The sequence below is a fragment of the Phoenix dactylifera genome, chromosome 4 (assembly GCF_009389715.1).
Source record: "Phoenix dactylifera cultivar Barhee BC4 chromosome 4, palm_55x_up_171113_PBpolish2nd_filt_p, whole genome shotgun sequence".
Taxonomy (NCBI): Eukaryota; Viridiplantae; Streptophyta; class Magnoliopsida; order Arecales; family Arecaceae; genus Phoenix; species Phoenix dactylifera.
Window position 1 is genome coordinate 6,340,450 of NC_052395.1, and position 16,326 is coordinate 6,356,775.

Sequence of the window (16,326 nt, forward strand, 5' to 3'; positions counted from 1 at the left end):
TTGCTGATACTCGTAGTAATAGGCTATATTTAGTCATGAGTAAATTGATTTATTTCACAAAGCATTGATATACAAAAAAATTAGTGCTCCTGTAAATTTTTCTCAATATAGAGTCAGTCCAATAAAATTAGATGTCATTGTAACAGCATGTCCTTGGAAGCATATACTTAAGAAGCTCTAGACAATCCCTTTGGTGGATCAATCATACACCTGCTGGAGTAATTTGTAGCAACCAATATCCTCCGGATGCAACGAACCCGAACATTTGATTTCTTTCTGGTAATTACAAAGTTATACATGCTTTGCTGCTGGCGAATCCTGTTTCTTGTTTAACCATCACCCACCTTGGATTTCACCACCATTCTGCTTTGTTTTCACCAAGTATAGCGCATTTCGTTGCCACTGCCTGCTCAATGACAAGATAAATGGACATACATGTTCATCTCATCATCTTCCGTCTGTCAGATCGCGCCACGCACAGCCCTCCAGATATGTATGCACAGATCCCAAAACAACCACCGTGCAATCCGGTGTGGGGGAAGATGATTCTTTTTTTTCTTTTATTATTATTTTTTGGTCAAAACAGTATTCCTTTTCATATACCTCTAACGTGAATACAGCTAGACATATCAAAGGACAAAATAAAGAGCGTGGGATGCACTCTAAGCTATTCCAGAGGACCTCCCCAGTATGCTGGGCAACATAAGAGGCGATCCAGTTTGCTGCACTGTTTGCCTCCTGGTAAACATGAGTAATTTGACAGGAGGTCAGCTTCCGCACCAAACTATAAGTGTCCCATATCAGGGGGTGGCCGTCCCCATACGAATCCACTCCTCATATCCAGTCAATCACCGTGAAACAATCATCCTCGAGAACAAGCCTATCGGCCTCTAGCACCCGTCTCGCATACAAAACGCCCTCGCAGGCTGCCGCAACTCCACTCCCACAGTTGTCATGCCTGGTGTGCTCCGCCCTCTAGCGGCGATAAAACTACCCCCATGATCCCTGATCACAAAACCAACGCCTCGGGAGGCGCCATCCTCCGCCGTACCATCATCAAAGTTCACCTTAAGATAACCAGGGGTGGGGGTACCCAAGAGAAGTAACTGAATTTGGACGCTGAAGCTGCAGGTACCTCAGATATCCCTGTACCTCACAGGTGGTATCGATGTGGCCATCATAGATACCTCCGCCACCTGCCGTAGGGCTCTCTCCATCGCCATCTATGAGAACGACCATCCGTCCGCGAACAGGCAATCGTTTCTATCTAGCCATATGTGATAGGCTAAGTAAGCCACTATAATGTCCATCTTAACAAAACTCGGCCTCCGAGTCACTATAAGAAAAAGGAGCTTTGGCGACGCTTTTTGAGGCTTTTACCGACGCTTATAAGCGTCGGTAATTTTCTTCCCGACGCTTTTCAAAGCGTCACCAAAGCGTCGGCTATGTCGGAGTGGAAAAAAAATTGCTGACGCATTTGAAAAGCGTCGCTAAAGGTTATTTTTAGCGACGCTTTTAAGCGTCGCTAAAATTCCTCAACCAGTTCAATTAGCGACGCTTTAAAGCGTCGTCATAAATCTTTTTTACACAAAAAAAAATATAAAAATACCCAAGAAACCGCCGCCGAAGCCATCGCCGTGGCCGCCGTCGCCTCCTCTGCTGCGCCCGATCCGCCGCGGCCTTCGCCTGCTCCTCGGCGGAGGATGGAGGACGTGTCTGGGTGGCCGCCGGCGTCAGGGCAAGATCGGCCCAGGTCACCGGGGCAACATCCTTTTCTGACGGGGAATCGCACGGCCATTCGCCCTCTTTGGGCGGCGGGTTGGCCGGGGGCTGGTCGGAGGCAGCAGCGGAGCCCTGTTGCTGCTGCTTCTTCTCCCACTTCGACTTCCTACACAGAGAGAGAGAGAGAGGCGATGGGTACCTTGGCGGGGGAGAAGGAGGAGGGATCGGGGGCTTGGGTGGCCTGAGAAGGCATGAAGCCGACGCCGGAGAAGAGGGAGGAAGCTCCATCGACGCCGGAGAAGAGGGATCGGGGGCTTGGGTGGCCTGAGAAGGCATGAAGCCGACGCCGGAGAAGAGGGAGGAAGCTTCATCGAACTCCATCGACGCCGGAGAAGAGGGATTGGGGGCTTGGGTGGCCTGAGAAGGCATGAAGCCGATGCCGGAGAAGAGGGAGGAAGCTCCATCGAACTCCATCGACGCCGGAGAAGAGGGATCGGGGGCCTGGGTGGCCGCTCTCTCTCTCTCTCGCTTCTTAGAAGGAATCTAATCAAGAATCGGGAGGGGGTTAGAGATTTGTAAGGGAGGGGGTTTGAGGGATCGGGAGAGGGGAGGGGATTTGTAGAGAGGAGGGGGGAGGGGGCGAGCGGCGGAGAGAGAAGGGGAGGGGGGCGGCTGGATGGGTTAGGGATCGGGAGGAATTTGCAGGGAGGAGGGGAGAGGGGGATAATGGCCTCCGACGACGCTTTCTAAAGCGTCGTTGGGAGGAAAAAAATAAAAAAAAAGGATTTTTGCTTCCGCCGATGCTTATAAGCGTCGGCGGAAGCCAGACTTTCTAAAAAATTACCGATGCTTCTACTTAGCGTCGGCAGACAAAAGCCGAAAAAGATATTTTTTCTTGTAATGAATAGACTCACTCGGGTGCTTGCGCATATTCTCTAGCGACTCTCACAATACAGAAAGCTGCGTAGATGCACGTCTCCAGCATTGGACAGCTATAGAGCATCGAAAAAGTATCTTTCTCCCGAAAGATACAACCCTGTGACTAATCGCATGCAACAAGCGGCCATGCAATTGACACATACCTGCACCTTGGCCTTTGTACGTGAAGTTTTACGTGGCTCGAGCGTGTTCAGAAAACCATAAACACTATTCCCGAAGGAATTATAAAAAACGCATAACCGTTGCATGCAAGGATCAACGGCGCGAAGTCTTTCTCAACAAACCCGGCATGGAGTCTAAAACTACTGCATTCTTTCTCAACAATTTCGTCAGCTCCAACTAACGTCGAGGCCAGCGTCTCCAAATCCCATCCCCAGGCTCCCCTTTTACCTAAAAAAAGCACTCCTCGGAAAGCTCTGTTCCTCTCAGTTTCCTCTTCTGGTATCAACACCCCAAGCCCCTCTCTCTCTCTCGCTCTCTCTCTCTCTCTCTCTCTCTCTCTCGCGCGCGCGCGCGCGCCTCCAGTGCTGGAATAAAGGTGCACGCTTTATCTTTCGGGAGAAAGAAGGGTTGGTCTTCTTTCGCGACGTCAACCGCTGGATCGCGTCTCGCACAGCTCTCAAACTTTTTTTTCATCCGTTGCATTGCGCGACCCAACGGTTGTTGTCATGAGAGCTATCTGACCCTCGGTGGCCAGCTTTGCCCCGACGATTCCACTTTGGGCGACGGTGTCCACAAGCCCTCCCACGCCCTTCAGCCCTTCTTGCGTGGATCTCATTCCGCCACGTAACCCCTTCATTTTTTTTTGGGCAACTGCAACCCCCCTGTTCTAAAGGCAATAGAGCGACAGGAGACGACGACAGCGGGCCGAAGCGTAGGCCCCCTCCTCCCGAAAAAGAATTAACTTCAACTGTCTCTGGCGTGACGACCAAGTTTACTACGAATGGCGTCACCGTTTTCCCAAGTCTAGAAAAATTGCCATTTCTAATACGTTTTTTAGCGGCAAAAGACAGCTTCTAGCGGGGGACAGGTGAGAGCTTTTTTAGTTGACAAACCGGCTATGTGCACTGTAGTTGGTGAACTCGTCCAAGAGGCGAGCGAGAGGAGCCGCGTGCGTTAGTTGGAGGGGAAGCCAGTGATGGTGTATCGAATTTGTGAGGCCGAGGTGCGTCGAGGGGACAAAGAGTGGAAAAAGATACGAGAGGACGGCCGCAATTAAAGCTGGGATTGTGTGGCTGCCTTTCCAGGCTGCGGCGGATCCTTATCCCTCTACCACCCCAACTCCTTGTTTCTTTCTCCTCTCTCTCTGTCTCTCCCAGCGGTCTCTCCTTGATCGGTGAGTACTTGTAGCAACTTTTCTTGGGATTCTGAAGCTTTCTTGCTGGTGGGTTGCTGAGGGGGGGTGGTTTTCTGCGAGAAAGTTCGCACTCGGGGGTAATGAGGAGAGGTTTTTGGTTGTGATATGTCTTGATTGTGGAAGCATGAACGTTCGGTCTTGGCATTCGGTTTCTTGATTCTAGAGTCTTCCGGGTCGTGTTTCGGGGGGATGTAGGGGGAATGGAGGGCTCGGAGGAGGCGTCGGGGTGGGAGAGGTCCTCCGCTTCCAGGGCCCCCAACACCGCCGACTGCGTCGCCTCGAGCGACAGCTTGGGCGCGGCGGCGGCGGCGGCCGGCTGGGGAGGCAAGTCGATGGAAGAGGGAGAGGAGGAGGAGGAGATGGGCCGCCCTCTGTCCTGCACCGAGGACGGGAGCTTTCGGCCGGCCGGCGCGGCGGTGGCGTCTGCGGCGGCGGAGGAGGAGGAGGAAGAGGAGCTCGGGGACGTGAGCCTGAGGGAGTGGCTGGACTGGCCGGGGCGGCCGGTGGACCTCCTCGAGAGCCTCCACGTCTTCCGGCAGATCGTCGAGGCGGTGAGCCTCGCCCACTCGCAGGGTGTCGTCGTCGGCAACGTCCGCCCCTCCTGCTTCGTTCTATCGTCCGTCAACCGCGTCTCCTTCATCGAGTCCGCCTCCTGCTCCACCTCCGGCTCCGACTCCTGCGAGGACACTGGCGGCGGCTCCGATGAAAAGCCCACAGGCCGTCGGCTCGTAGACCAAGAGATGACTCCCGAGGAGGGCACCTCCGAAAAGGCGTCGGACACCAGCTGCCTGCGCTCGGGCTCGGCGTACCCCGAGGAGGTGGACGGCGGTGGAAGGGAGGTGGAGGTGGTGGGGGAGGAGAAAAAGGCATTTCCTTTGAAGCAGATACTGCTTATGGAGTTAAATTGGTATACGAGCCCAGAGGAAGCCGGCGGCAGTCCAAGTACATTCGCCTCGGATATCTACCGATTGGGTGTTCTTCTGTTTGAGGTCAAGATCCAACCTTAGGGTTTTTTATGCTTGTTTTTGCCTTCTGTTTCCTGTTGTTGCCAGTTTTATAGCCTGCAAGGTGGGTTTGTCGGGTTTGTTTGTTTGTTTATTTGTTAATTTATCTTCTTGTCAGTTGTTCTGCACGTTCAACTCCCTGGATGAGAAGCTCAGGACCATGTCCAACTTGAGACATCGTGTTCTCCCCCCTCAGCTACTGCTCAAGTGGCCAAAGGAAGCTTCTTTTTGCTTGTGGTTGTTGCACCCTAAGTCGGAAAGCAGACCGAAGATAAGGTCAGTTTGAACTCCACAGAAGCTTGGTCGAGTTCCAAATTTCATTTGCTTCACTTCTACGAGTGCTCGTTTCTTGCAAGATAAATAGTTTGTGATCCCTTGTGCCAGGTGATGATATTTGCTCCTTTGAATTGGGATCATGTCTGACATGATTGTTTGAGAATGAATCTTATTTGTTTTGTATTAAAATTACTCATGCAGTTCATCTATTGTTTTGAACAAGGCATGCTTGAAAACTTTTGCCATCAAAATGCGAAAAATGAATTATTACAACTTTTTTGGTCATTGGTGTTGGGGCAGCGGAACCACACAGGTCTCGAGTATCTCTGTATTAGGGCATGAAGGAGCAAAGTAAGAGAGAGGTGGAGAATAAAATGCTAATATATTTCATTTCATCATTTGTACTTGTTTGCTTATAAAATTAGGCACTACAAAAACTTTTATTGGTACATAGTGACCTTTTATATGCCTCTTACATAAATGCATTACAATATTTGAGAGCCACTTTAAATAGATTTAGGGGACTCTAATAGAACATTATTTGGAAACTCCAATAAACATATTCATGGACATGCACTCTAGTAATAATGACTTCACTGATGCAGTAGGACTTTAATTAACACTTTTATAAAATTTGGTTTAATATACAACACCCTAAACTAAATTTTCCTTCATCTAGGCATGATTGTAGCTTCTTAGAAGTATGAATCTTGTGGGGCTTGGAAACGTGCTGCTTTTTGGAAGATCCAATACTTTTGAACAAGTTAATGGTTAGGGACATCTCCATTGATGTGGAGGGCTTGTGAAATTTGCTCTCTTTTGTAGCATCTTGAACATGCACATTCGTCCACTCTGCACTTACATACCATTCATCTTCGTACTACATGAACTTTGCTTGTTCTTGCTCCATTGAATCAAAGAATGCTTCCATATTCGTCCAACCTGTGTCTAAAAAAAATTCTCTAACTTCAATAACATAGGATTTTTTGATATTTTCAATTATTTTGTTATTCTCCTTTTCTTTGAACTTCTATATTCCCCGTATCATAAATTGTGCCTTTTCATTCTGCATATCTTCCTCTCCCCTTCCGGTTATTCTCACTATTTTTGTTTACTTTTGAATTTATCACCCTTTGTCTTTTCTATTTCTCCATCTTTTGCAATTTCATTTCCTTTTATCTTTTCAATTCTCAACATTCTCAATTTTTCCTTCTATTTCATTTTAAAAATCTTCTCCTATAACTTTGTCTTCATGAAAAATTACCAATGGATATTTCTATGGTACTACATGATTCTTATTACAGGAATAATTGAATTCAAGCTCTTCCTGTACCTGGCTTAGAGACTGACTGAATTCATTTGAAAGAGTAATTCTAGAAATACATCATGAAATCAAGGATGGTTGGTGAGTGAAAGATGCCATTTCACAAGCAATGGTCTTATTAGTTAGTCCAACCTTTTGGGCCAACCAATTGTCATATGAATGTTGCAAAGCCTCAGAGTCGTGCAATAATTTTTTTTTTCTTATGAAATCTGCATTTTGGGTTTACTTGTTTGTAGACTATCATAGAAGGACCACAGTGAGATTCTGTGACAAGTCATGAGATCTGACTATTTGAGTTTAATCAACTCATGGCTAAGTGTCTACTTGTATTTAATTACCATGCCCAAGAGTTTATTTTCTTTGTATTCTAGAGATGTTAAGGCTGATCTTAAACTGATAATGGTTGATTGTGGGATGATAGCTTAGATGGACAGATATATGTTCTTTCATTGTGAAAATATTGATTTTCAATGCTTGTCTCTGTTGGCCATATGAGAACCATGTAGAGCATCTTCTTCAAGAGCCAGGACCATTCATATGGTGACTCTAGTCCAGTAGAATACTTTGATGCAATTTGATGTTGTTTTTTTCATATTTTGTCAAACCTTTATTCAAATTGGCCCTGTATAAGTGTGAGGCCATAGTTGATCTGCCAGTTTGAAGTTTCGATTGTTGGCTTTTTTGTACTGTATTCGCTTGAATATTTGATTCTTGCATGGTTCAAGTCACAGAAAGCATGGAAACAAGTTTGTTTGTGTGGTAAATTGTAGCAATGTGAGAAATGACTAATTTAAAAAGTGAATTTGGGATGTTATTTTGAAGGCTGCCAGACATAAATGTTACTGGCTTATTGGGGTGCTTGTTGACCAATAGGGACATTTTGTAGCATATATCGCTGGGCAAGGTCGGCGGAACTGGTACCGGGTATCGTACCATTTTGTCGATGGCATGCACGAGTCAGTACGGGTCATGCTGGGCCTGTGCCGACGGAGGATACAATACGCAGATCGTGGGAGAGAGGAAAAGAGAGAGAGAAGGGGGAGAGAGAGAGAGAGGGAGAGGGAGGGTGACGGCGGGTGGTGAATGCCGGCGGAGGGCCGACAGAGGCCGATGGACAGCTGGCGGCATCTCGCCTTCTCTCTCTCTCTCCTGCTCGCTCTCTTTCTTTCTCATTCTCTGGCTCCAGCAATGGGTTTCATTTTCGTTGCTGGAACCGTACCAATAAGCCACCGGTACGGCTCGAAATGGTTGGAACCGTCCGGTTCAGGACGGTTCTGCCGTCCCTGTTGTTGAGGGTGTTACTATGTTATGTATGTTTCAAGCACTTTATGCAATGGTTGAGATGTTCAAATCTTGGAGACACTGTCTTGTTAATCAGTCATGTCATGCTTATTTTCAATCAAGAGGCATTATGATAAATTGTTTTACGGAATCTGTTGAGTGCTCCAATGCTAATAAAAATGTCGAGTGCTCCAATGCTAATAAAGGTGCTTGCTAGTTGAACTTGAATTATATTCAAGCAAAGAGCTAATGTGACTGATGCCTTAACCAAAAAGCGCAATTTCATTGACTGATATAGCTGTTGCTAATATTAACAGATGCAGACTTTTTAAAATTTCTAACTAGTAACTGTTTTAGCATGCAGCAGATATCATCAGAATATTATTCCATGGCAGTTAGCCAATATGTAGTCCAATTCATTGCTTTTCCAAGATTTGGATAATATTTATTCGGAATTATGAGATATCAGCCTGTTAGGTTGCAAGGGATGTAGTAATTGTCCTACTGGAGAAGAAACTTTGTTGATCATTTTCATGGGCTTGGTAGGATTATTCTATTTGCTGATCATGATAATGGTTAATGATCATAATCTTAATACATGCATGTGCTTTCTCATGCCCATGCTATAATGACTATGGATGGGATTTATTCTTGTGTTTCCAAAGGCAAGAAGATCTTCTGATTTATTAGATAAGACTGCAGAAAACTTTTCTAGAGGCATCAAGTATAAATTAAACATGGCTTTTCTTTACGAAATTGTTTGGTTGTATGGGTTTTATTTCACTTATTCATTGCTTTCGACAGAGAATTGAAAGTGAGCTAAATCTTAAAGAAGATTTGGGTAAAGGTTGATACATTTCTTTTTGTCTTACTCTGTCATGTTTTGTTCCTTGGGCGTGTGAATCGGGTATGGGTTTTTTGGGGATAACAAAAACTTAACCAAAGGTATTAATATATACTGGTGTAAATGGGTATAAACCTTATTATCTGTTTGGGTAAAAATAGTGTTATACTAAGAAATCATTGCATTTATACTTATGCGTGTTTGGGTACTGATAGGGGATGAGAAATATTGTTTGGATATTGTTTGGGGATAAGTAGATGAAAAAGTTGATTTTTTTACAAAACTACACAAGTTGGCCCTCTCAATCCCTACTATTCAATATTCATTAGGTAATACAATGTGTTTGTATATTTTTGTGAGTGTTGAAATATTTTTTATAGCAATATAATTAAAATATATAGTATGTCATACTATATTTTTTTTATTATTATGCATATTCTATATCTTTATTGTATATTGCAGTGTTGTAAATGAACCTTGAAATATAATAAGAGTAAAATATAATATGTTATAGTGCGCAATATATTATGTTACTAGTGTAATATTACAATTTCATACAATATAATATTATTTCATTTTTGCATGATTATTAATAATATTGTGTTATATAATGTAGGACAATATTATAATATAGTATAAATATTATATATTACAATATTATAAATTATGGTAAAATATAATATAGGAGGAGGGCAGTATTTGACATTTTTCAGCTTTAATACGGGGATAAGAGGACAGGTTTAAACCGGCTTATACCCGTGTCTAAAATTATACCAGAGTTCCCTAGGCACAATTTCAGCCCGGTTTAATGGGTTTAAAGCAGCATTGACCAGATAAGGGGGATAACTTATCCCAGCTGACAGCTCATGGTATTTGGGAGGTATCCCCAATATAAACAGGGATAAACCCCATTTGTCCCCTTCCAAATGGCATCTTAATGATTCTAAAATGCCTCTGCCTTAACTTACTCTAGCTTGGTTCATCTCAGGGCCCTTCTAGTGCATGTATGTGTGCATGCGTGTGCATGTCTGTTTTAAAGGATATAATACTATGTTACAGTTGCACATTTAAGGTTCTAAATTATTTCTATTCTCTTCCACTTTTGAGTTTCGAGAACTCTTGCACAACGTCCTTTACTTGTCAAGAGTAATATTAGTTAATAAAACTTGACATAAGCAATACTATATGCTGGAAATTTCACATAAACAATATTATATTTAAGGAGCCGAGCAACTCAGTGGTGGCTGCCAGATTTATTCCTTGATTTTTGTTTCTTTTTCCAATCTAAATGTTAACTAATTTTAGGGGCTTGTTATAGTTCATTTAGTTCAGTCTGACGCCAATAATGTTTAGCATTGACAGTACACAATTTTATGTTGCTCTTCACTTTACTTTCATTGTTCCATCGGTTGTGACAGGTGCAACATAAGTTGCATTATTGCTTTCTGCTACATCTTTTGTTAGGTGCATTTCAAGAAACAATTGATTCGTAGCTTTAAAAATGCATGCCATGGCTTTCCCATTGTGTTGTGAGAAATTTATCTGTTGATTTATTTCATTGCGGAGATGAAATATTTGCTGTAAAATTCACCTGTATTTTGAAAGTGGAACTTTAAGTATGTTGCAGCTTCACAGTTATATAGAAGAATAAACTAAGTAACCCTACCACCAGACATGCAATGTGTTTGCATGCCCTTGTTTCTTCCAGATTGCGACTGAACTCCTTCGATTAGTTGCATTTTCAATAGCACTTCCAGATTTTTGGGGAATGTATAGTTGGTGGAAGTGTATTACATCATTTGCACATGCTTGACAAATATGTTCTGTCATATAGCTAGCTAATTAATGCATCTTTAGGCCATCTTTTTTTTCTCTTTTTAAAAGATCAGAGCAAACACTTATTAAACTATACGGTCTTTGATGGCCATATGAGTAATTAAAGGTTTACCCCTTTTCATGTGATATATGGCAGTGAGATATTGCAAAGTGAGTTCCTAAATCAACCTAAAGATAGTTTGGAAGAGCGTGAAACAGCAATCAAGTTGAGAGAGGAGATAGAAGATCAGGAATTACTCCTGGAATTTCTTTTGCAGTTGCAGCAAAGAAAACAGGAAGCTGCTGATAGATTGCATGATACAATCTGTTTTCTCTCTGCTGACATAGAAGAGGTTCTAAACCAGCAGTCAATTCTCAAACAGAAAGGAGGCTCCTATACAGAATCAGACAAAGAAGAGCATTCAGCAATAAATAAAGAGGACTCACAGTTGCAATATCCTGCAATAGATGAGGACTCATCCTGCTCTAGTTCCAGAAAACGCTTCAGACCAGGAATTCATAATTTAAATGAAGAGGAGCATAATAATATGCTTGATGCAGGTCCCATATCAGAGATACTCCATCCGATTCAGGAAAATATTCCATCAAAAAGTTCTCGATTAATGAAGAACTTCAAAAAATTGGTGGCAGCCTATTTCTCAACAAGATACAGGATGGTGAAGCCATCAAGCACACCCATAATTAATGAAGTTACTGGTGGTGGGAGAGGATCAGTAGTTGTCAGGAGTGAAGGAAGTTCAGTTGATGATATGATTTCTAAAGAAGGCCATTATGGTGGAAGAAAGAATGGATGGATAAATCCATTTCTTGAGGGATTATGCAAATTTATGACATTTAGCAAGTTGAAAGTTAAGGCTGAACTAAAGCAAGGAGATGTGTTAAGCTCTTCAAATTTAGTATGCTCCTTGGGTTTTGATCGGGATAAAGAATTTTTTGCGGCTGCCGGTGTAAATAGGAAAATTAAAATCTTTGAATGTGATATGATTCTAAGTGAAGATCGTGACATTCATTATCCTGTAGTTGAAATGGCTAGTAGGTCAAAACTAAGCTGTATTTGCTGGAATAATTATATTAAGAACCAGATTGCTTCAAGTGACTTTGAAGGCAGAGTGCAGGTAGGCTGTCCATGGTGTTTAAAATTCTTTTAGTCTTTTAATTGACTTTTAATATAATGCTAAACTCCAAGTCTTGTCAGGTTTGGGATGTTACAAGAAGCCATGTTTTTATGGAAATGAGGGAGCATGAGAAGCGTGTATGGTCTGTTGACTTTTCGCTTGCAGATCCAACAAAGTTGGCTAGTGGAAGCGATGATGGTGCAGTGAAGCTGTGGAATATCAATCAGGCAATTCTATTCTTGCACTTGGTGTATGTCAGCTTTTAACTATTAGCATCACCGTCATCAATCAACATTGTCATGCTGAGCTCATACCGACATTTCTAATAAGTTATTTCCATCATTGAATTGTTATTGCAGGCTGGAAGCATTGGTACTATCAGAACAAAGGCAAATGTGTGCTCTGTGCAGTTCCAACCTGATTCTGCATGCTTGCTAGCAATTGGTTCAGCAGATCATAACGTCTACTGCTATGATCTTCGTAACATGAGAATGCCTTTTTATACATTAGTTGGTCACACAAAGACTGTGAGCTATACAAAGTATCTAGATTCATCAAATATTGCATCTGCATCCACTGACAGTTCGTTGAAACTTTGGGACTTTTCTTCAAGTACATCAAGGATACTAGACAACCCTCTTCGAACTTTCAGTGGGCATACAAATGTAAAGGTATGCTCTGACCTGTTAAGGATTGAATATTTTATTACATTTATTATCATAGTTAGCAACATGATAATTGAGCACCAAAAGATGAGAATTCAACTTGATTGCTTTCAAATAATTTATTTATTGTCTAATATATCATGGCTCTCTGTTTTGCTAAAACTTGACTTACATTGATGCAACAAGTTCCTTTTCTTTTCATGGATCTTAGAATCATTATCTTCTCTTTGATATAATGATACGCTCTCGTTTATCCTATTAGCAGTAAACTTTTAGCTTTTTATGTTAGGAACCCTTGGACTTTCAAATATTTCATAATATTTACTAATGCAAGTTGATCTTCATTGGATGAGTTATATCATCTCAAGACTCTTGGCATGAGACGGGGCTACTTTTCTCGTCTTGTGCAGCATCTTCAAGATGTTCCCCTTCCATTAGTATTGTAGGCAAATTGCATGTGTGGCATTACCACTCCATCACATGATTTCTTTAATGCCATCATTTGCATTCAACTGTTGTGGCCTAGAACTTTAATGCACTTCAGAATGGTTGTTCAAAAACCAAATTGATGTCAAAAAATATTGACAGAAAATTTTAATTAAAATATTTCTCAGCTCAAATGTATGTTGATAGCTGTTATAGAAACAGATAAAAACTTATATCAGTCCTATCACAGTATCATGTACATTTTTTCATTTATTATTAGTATTATGAATATAACATAACTTATTTTATGCAAAATTGATATGTTAATGATGGACAACAGTAATGCTATTGGGGATTTAATTGCTCTTACGTTTGTTGTTACAACAATCCTTCCCCTGTTTAATGACTATTATTAAGTTATTATGCATTTATATAACAATAAACGAGATGTCAAAATCATTATAATGGCCTTTCTAATATAACAATCATTGAATTCCGATTTTACATGCAAAGCATCGACCAGCCACTGCTGCATTCTGATCCAGGAAATACTAAATATATCTGAATATTGGACTGCTCGTGCCACCTTCCCCACTGGACCCTCAGAAAAGAAAAAAAATCTAATAGCTGTTTCTATTCTAAATGAACCCTCCTAGATCCAAGGAATTGAGTATTTTTATAAGTGCATATAGCTGATTAAGTTCAAGTTATTGGGAGCATTCACTCAGCACCCAGTTCTCAAGTTGACATCTTTTATAATCTTCAGGTATTTTTTCAGGCTAACATTTTCCTTGTCACTACTATTGATATCCTTTGAGATAGTGATGCTATATGCTAATGTTCCTGCTCTCAGCTCAGCTGCTGAAAAAAGGAAAAAAGATTCATACTAACAACTTCTACTATATTGTTGAAGTTTGAAGTTTCTTCATGTTCTTCAATATTACTTAGTTTGTGTTAGCTTAGCTTCTCTGTTTGATGCATGAAGCTTTGATTCATCACACTTTGCTTGCTTTACTATATTTTTTATATTCTTTTTATTTGCTAAACCTCAACTGTACAAAATTCTGTATAATTAGAGACATGTTTTGGCTAAATGCCAGACCGAACGCATAGCATTTTCTGATATTGGTTTGATTCATACACAACATTATTTTTTTCCCAGTTGAACTACTTGCATAAATCTTTTTTCAAGTCAAACCTTTTGATTTGCATCTAGTCCATATTTGTTTGCTGGTAATATAATAATTATTTTGTCAGTCTTTAAAGCATTCTTCTTGCAATGCTTTTTCTTCTTCTTTCTTTCTTTGGCATTTGATTCTTTTTTACTTCCTCCAGAATTTTGTTGGCCTCTCTATTTCTGATGGCTATATTGCTACAGGTTCAGAAACTAATGAGGTATGCATTTTATGTTTCTATTCTATTTACCTGATGTAACAAATGCTAGATGGTAAAACTAGTTCTAAATAAATGCCATTAAATGCAAGATCTATATAAGATATATATATTTTTTTTTTTTGCAACTTAGTGATCTTTATAGCATGTGATAAGCAAGATACAACTGCAACAGATAAGACAGCAGCCTGCTTCAGTTTGTCATTAAATTCAACGAAAATCATAAAAATAACTGGAAAAACTATTCTAGAATAGACAATTTTTGAGCTAATAAAACAACAGTCGGAAAATATATATGTATTTCCACACAGATAGCGTACAATATGTAGACTATAGAAAACCTACTTGAACAGCTCGGTGATCAAGAAATATGCATTTCATATGATTTCTTTTCTTGTTTTTGTCGCTTGACCTTTTGTCTTGTCATTTGATTTAAAGTTGCCAAATTCTTCCGTGCAAATTACAGCCGTGTTGCAAGGACTGTCTTGCCCAAGTTGCTTGTCATGAATGACTGGGCTACTAGAAACACGGAGTACAATAATTTTTTTAAAAATAAGTTTGAAGAAACAAAGCGATCACCGATCAAAAAGAGTAGCGTCATATAGGTGCAATTTAAAGGCAGTAATGGAAGGTTCACTGTAGGTTTCGACATGCTTCAAGACAGTGAAATGATGTCTTATTTTGTGACTTTGGCCGAAGTCTGTAGGAAACAGCCGGTCTAGTCTAATGATGAGAACAGGACATTCAAAGAACACATGCCTGGAAGAGATTCCTTGTTTCTACCATATGAAACAAGCATATTTCATGATTCTCTTATGCTTTCTCATTGTACTTCCATGTTATTCAGATGTGCCTGCACACTGCGTCATGCTTCCGTAACAGAGGAATTTGGTAGCTCTGACACAGAAAATATGTCCACTTTTCTGAAAATATGAGCATCATTTTGGAGGACATTAGTTATATACATTCTCACAGTTGCTGCTGTAATCCAGCCCTTGTGTTTCCTTCTATGTGAATCATCCCTTGTGTTTCCTTCTTTTTGATCAGGTCTTTATCTATCACAAAGCCTTTCCTATGCCAGTTTTGTCGTACAAATTCGACATGACAGACCCCATATCTGGCCAGGAGGTTGATGATGCATCGCAGTTCATTTCATGTGTCTGCTGGCGTGGCCAATCTTCCACCTTGCTTGCTGCAAATTCTAGCGGGAATATCAGAATCTTGGAGATGGTATGACTCCAGAATTAGAAGTGGGTCACATATCTTGGGAAATACTTTGTCGACATGATGATGTTTATCCTTGAAAAAAAGTTCAGAGAGTCCAGCTGAGGCAGTTGGTAATTCGAAAGCATGGATTTGTGTTTGTGGTGAAGTTCTCGAATCTGGTGGTTCCATAATGATAGCATAGGGAAAGCTGATAAGCAGATGTAACATGTAAAGGGAAGGAAGAAAAAGAGGGAGGCGGGGGGAATTATGTGTAAATCATTGATTGGAGGTACGCACCATAGTTGATTAAATGAACCCTTTTTACTCGAGTTCTTCAGGTTTTTTAGCATGCACATTTATTTGAGCGCCATTTGGTAATGCATGGGGTTTATGTTATTCATTCATTAATTAAACTAGTCCTGGTTTAAGACAAGATCAGTTGTCATGCTGCTGCAAGACACGGAAATCAGTACTTGTGGGCCTTTTAGTGTCTTCAAGTGCATGTGCCTATATCCTTTTCTTTACTGACCTTATACAGTGGAGAGTTAGATGCCATCTTTGTCATATTCGCGAGCTTCCGATCTCCGAGTTGCCTTCACGCGGTGTATCGCCGCTGCTTCTTTCCTCTTGCATGGGAGCAGCCACTGCTTAGGGATCGCACAGCACATAATATAGTATAGAATTTTTTTTATAAATACTCTTCTAAATATCAAATTTTGTATGAATATTCTTCTTAAATTGATATTTGTATGTATATTCTCGTAAAATACTTATTTTGCTAGTCCATTCTCTTTTTATCCATATTTTTTGCATATGTACGTATGCTATCTAATCGTTTCAAATTAAAATGACTATTTAATGGGTAGATGTGCAAAACAAAATAATTAAAATGACTATTTAATGGGTAGATGTGCAAAACAAAATATTTATAAGACGATC

The 16,326-nt window shown here is 41.1% G+C and overlaps 1 protein-coding gene across 4 annotated transcripts; it reads left to right on the forward strand.

Annotated features, from left to right (window-relative positions):
- The first annotated feature begins 3,719 nt into the window (after positions 1-3,719).
- Positions 3,720-15,744, forward strand: LOC103721280 (protein SPA1-RELATED 4-like). 4 transcript variants are annotated; one of them, XM_039125402.1, is made up of 7 exons: positions 3,720-5,007; positions 5,141-5,298; positions 10,720-11,698; positions 11,779-11,925; positions 12,058-12,369; positions 14,125-14,184; positions 15,029-15,218. In XM_039125402.1, exons 1-7 carry the CDS (start codon positions 4,219-4,221, stop codon positions 15,074-15,076), a joined length of 2,493 nt encoding a protein of 830 aa, XP_038981330.1. In that variant the 5' UTR covers positions 3,720-4,218; the 3' UTR covers positions 15,077-15,218. The 4 variants fall into 4 exon arrangements, 3 of the variants coding, with proteins under 3 accessions (XP_038981330.1, XP_038981331.1, XP_008809643.3); XR_003388336.2 differs by lacking the exon at positions 15,029-15,218 and adding an exon at positions 15,229-15,744 and having other exon boundaries at positions 3,726-5,007; positions 11,779-11,948; XM_008811421.3 differs by lacking the exon at positions 15,029-15,218 and adding an exon at positions 15,229-15,744 and having other exon boundaries at positions 3,731-5,007.
- Positions 15,745-16,326: the final 582 nt, after the last annotated feature.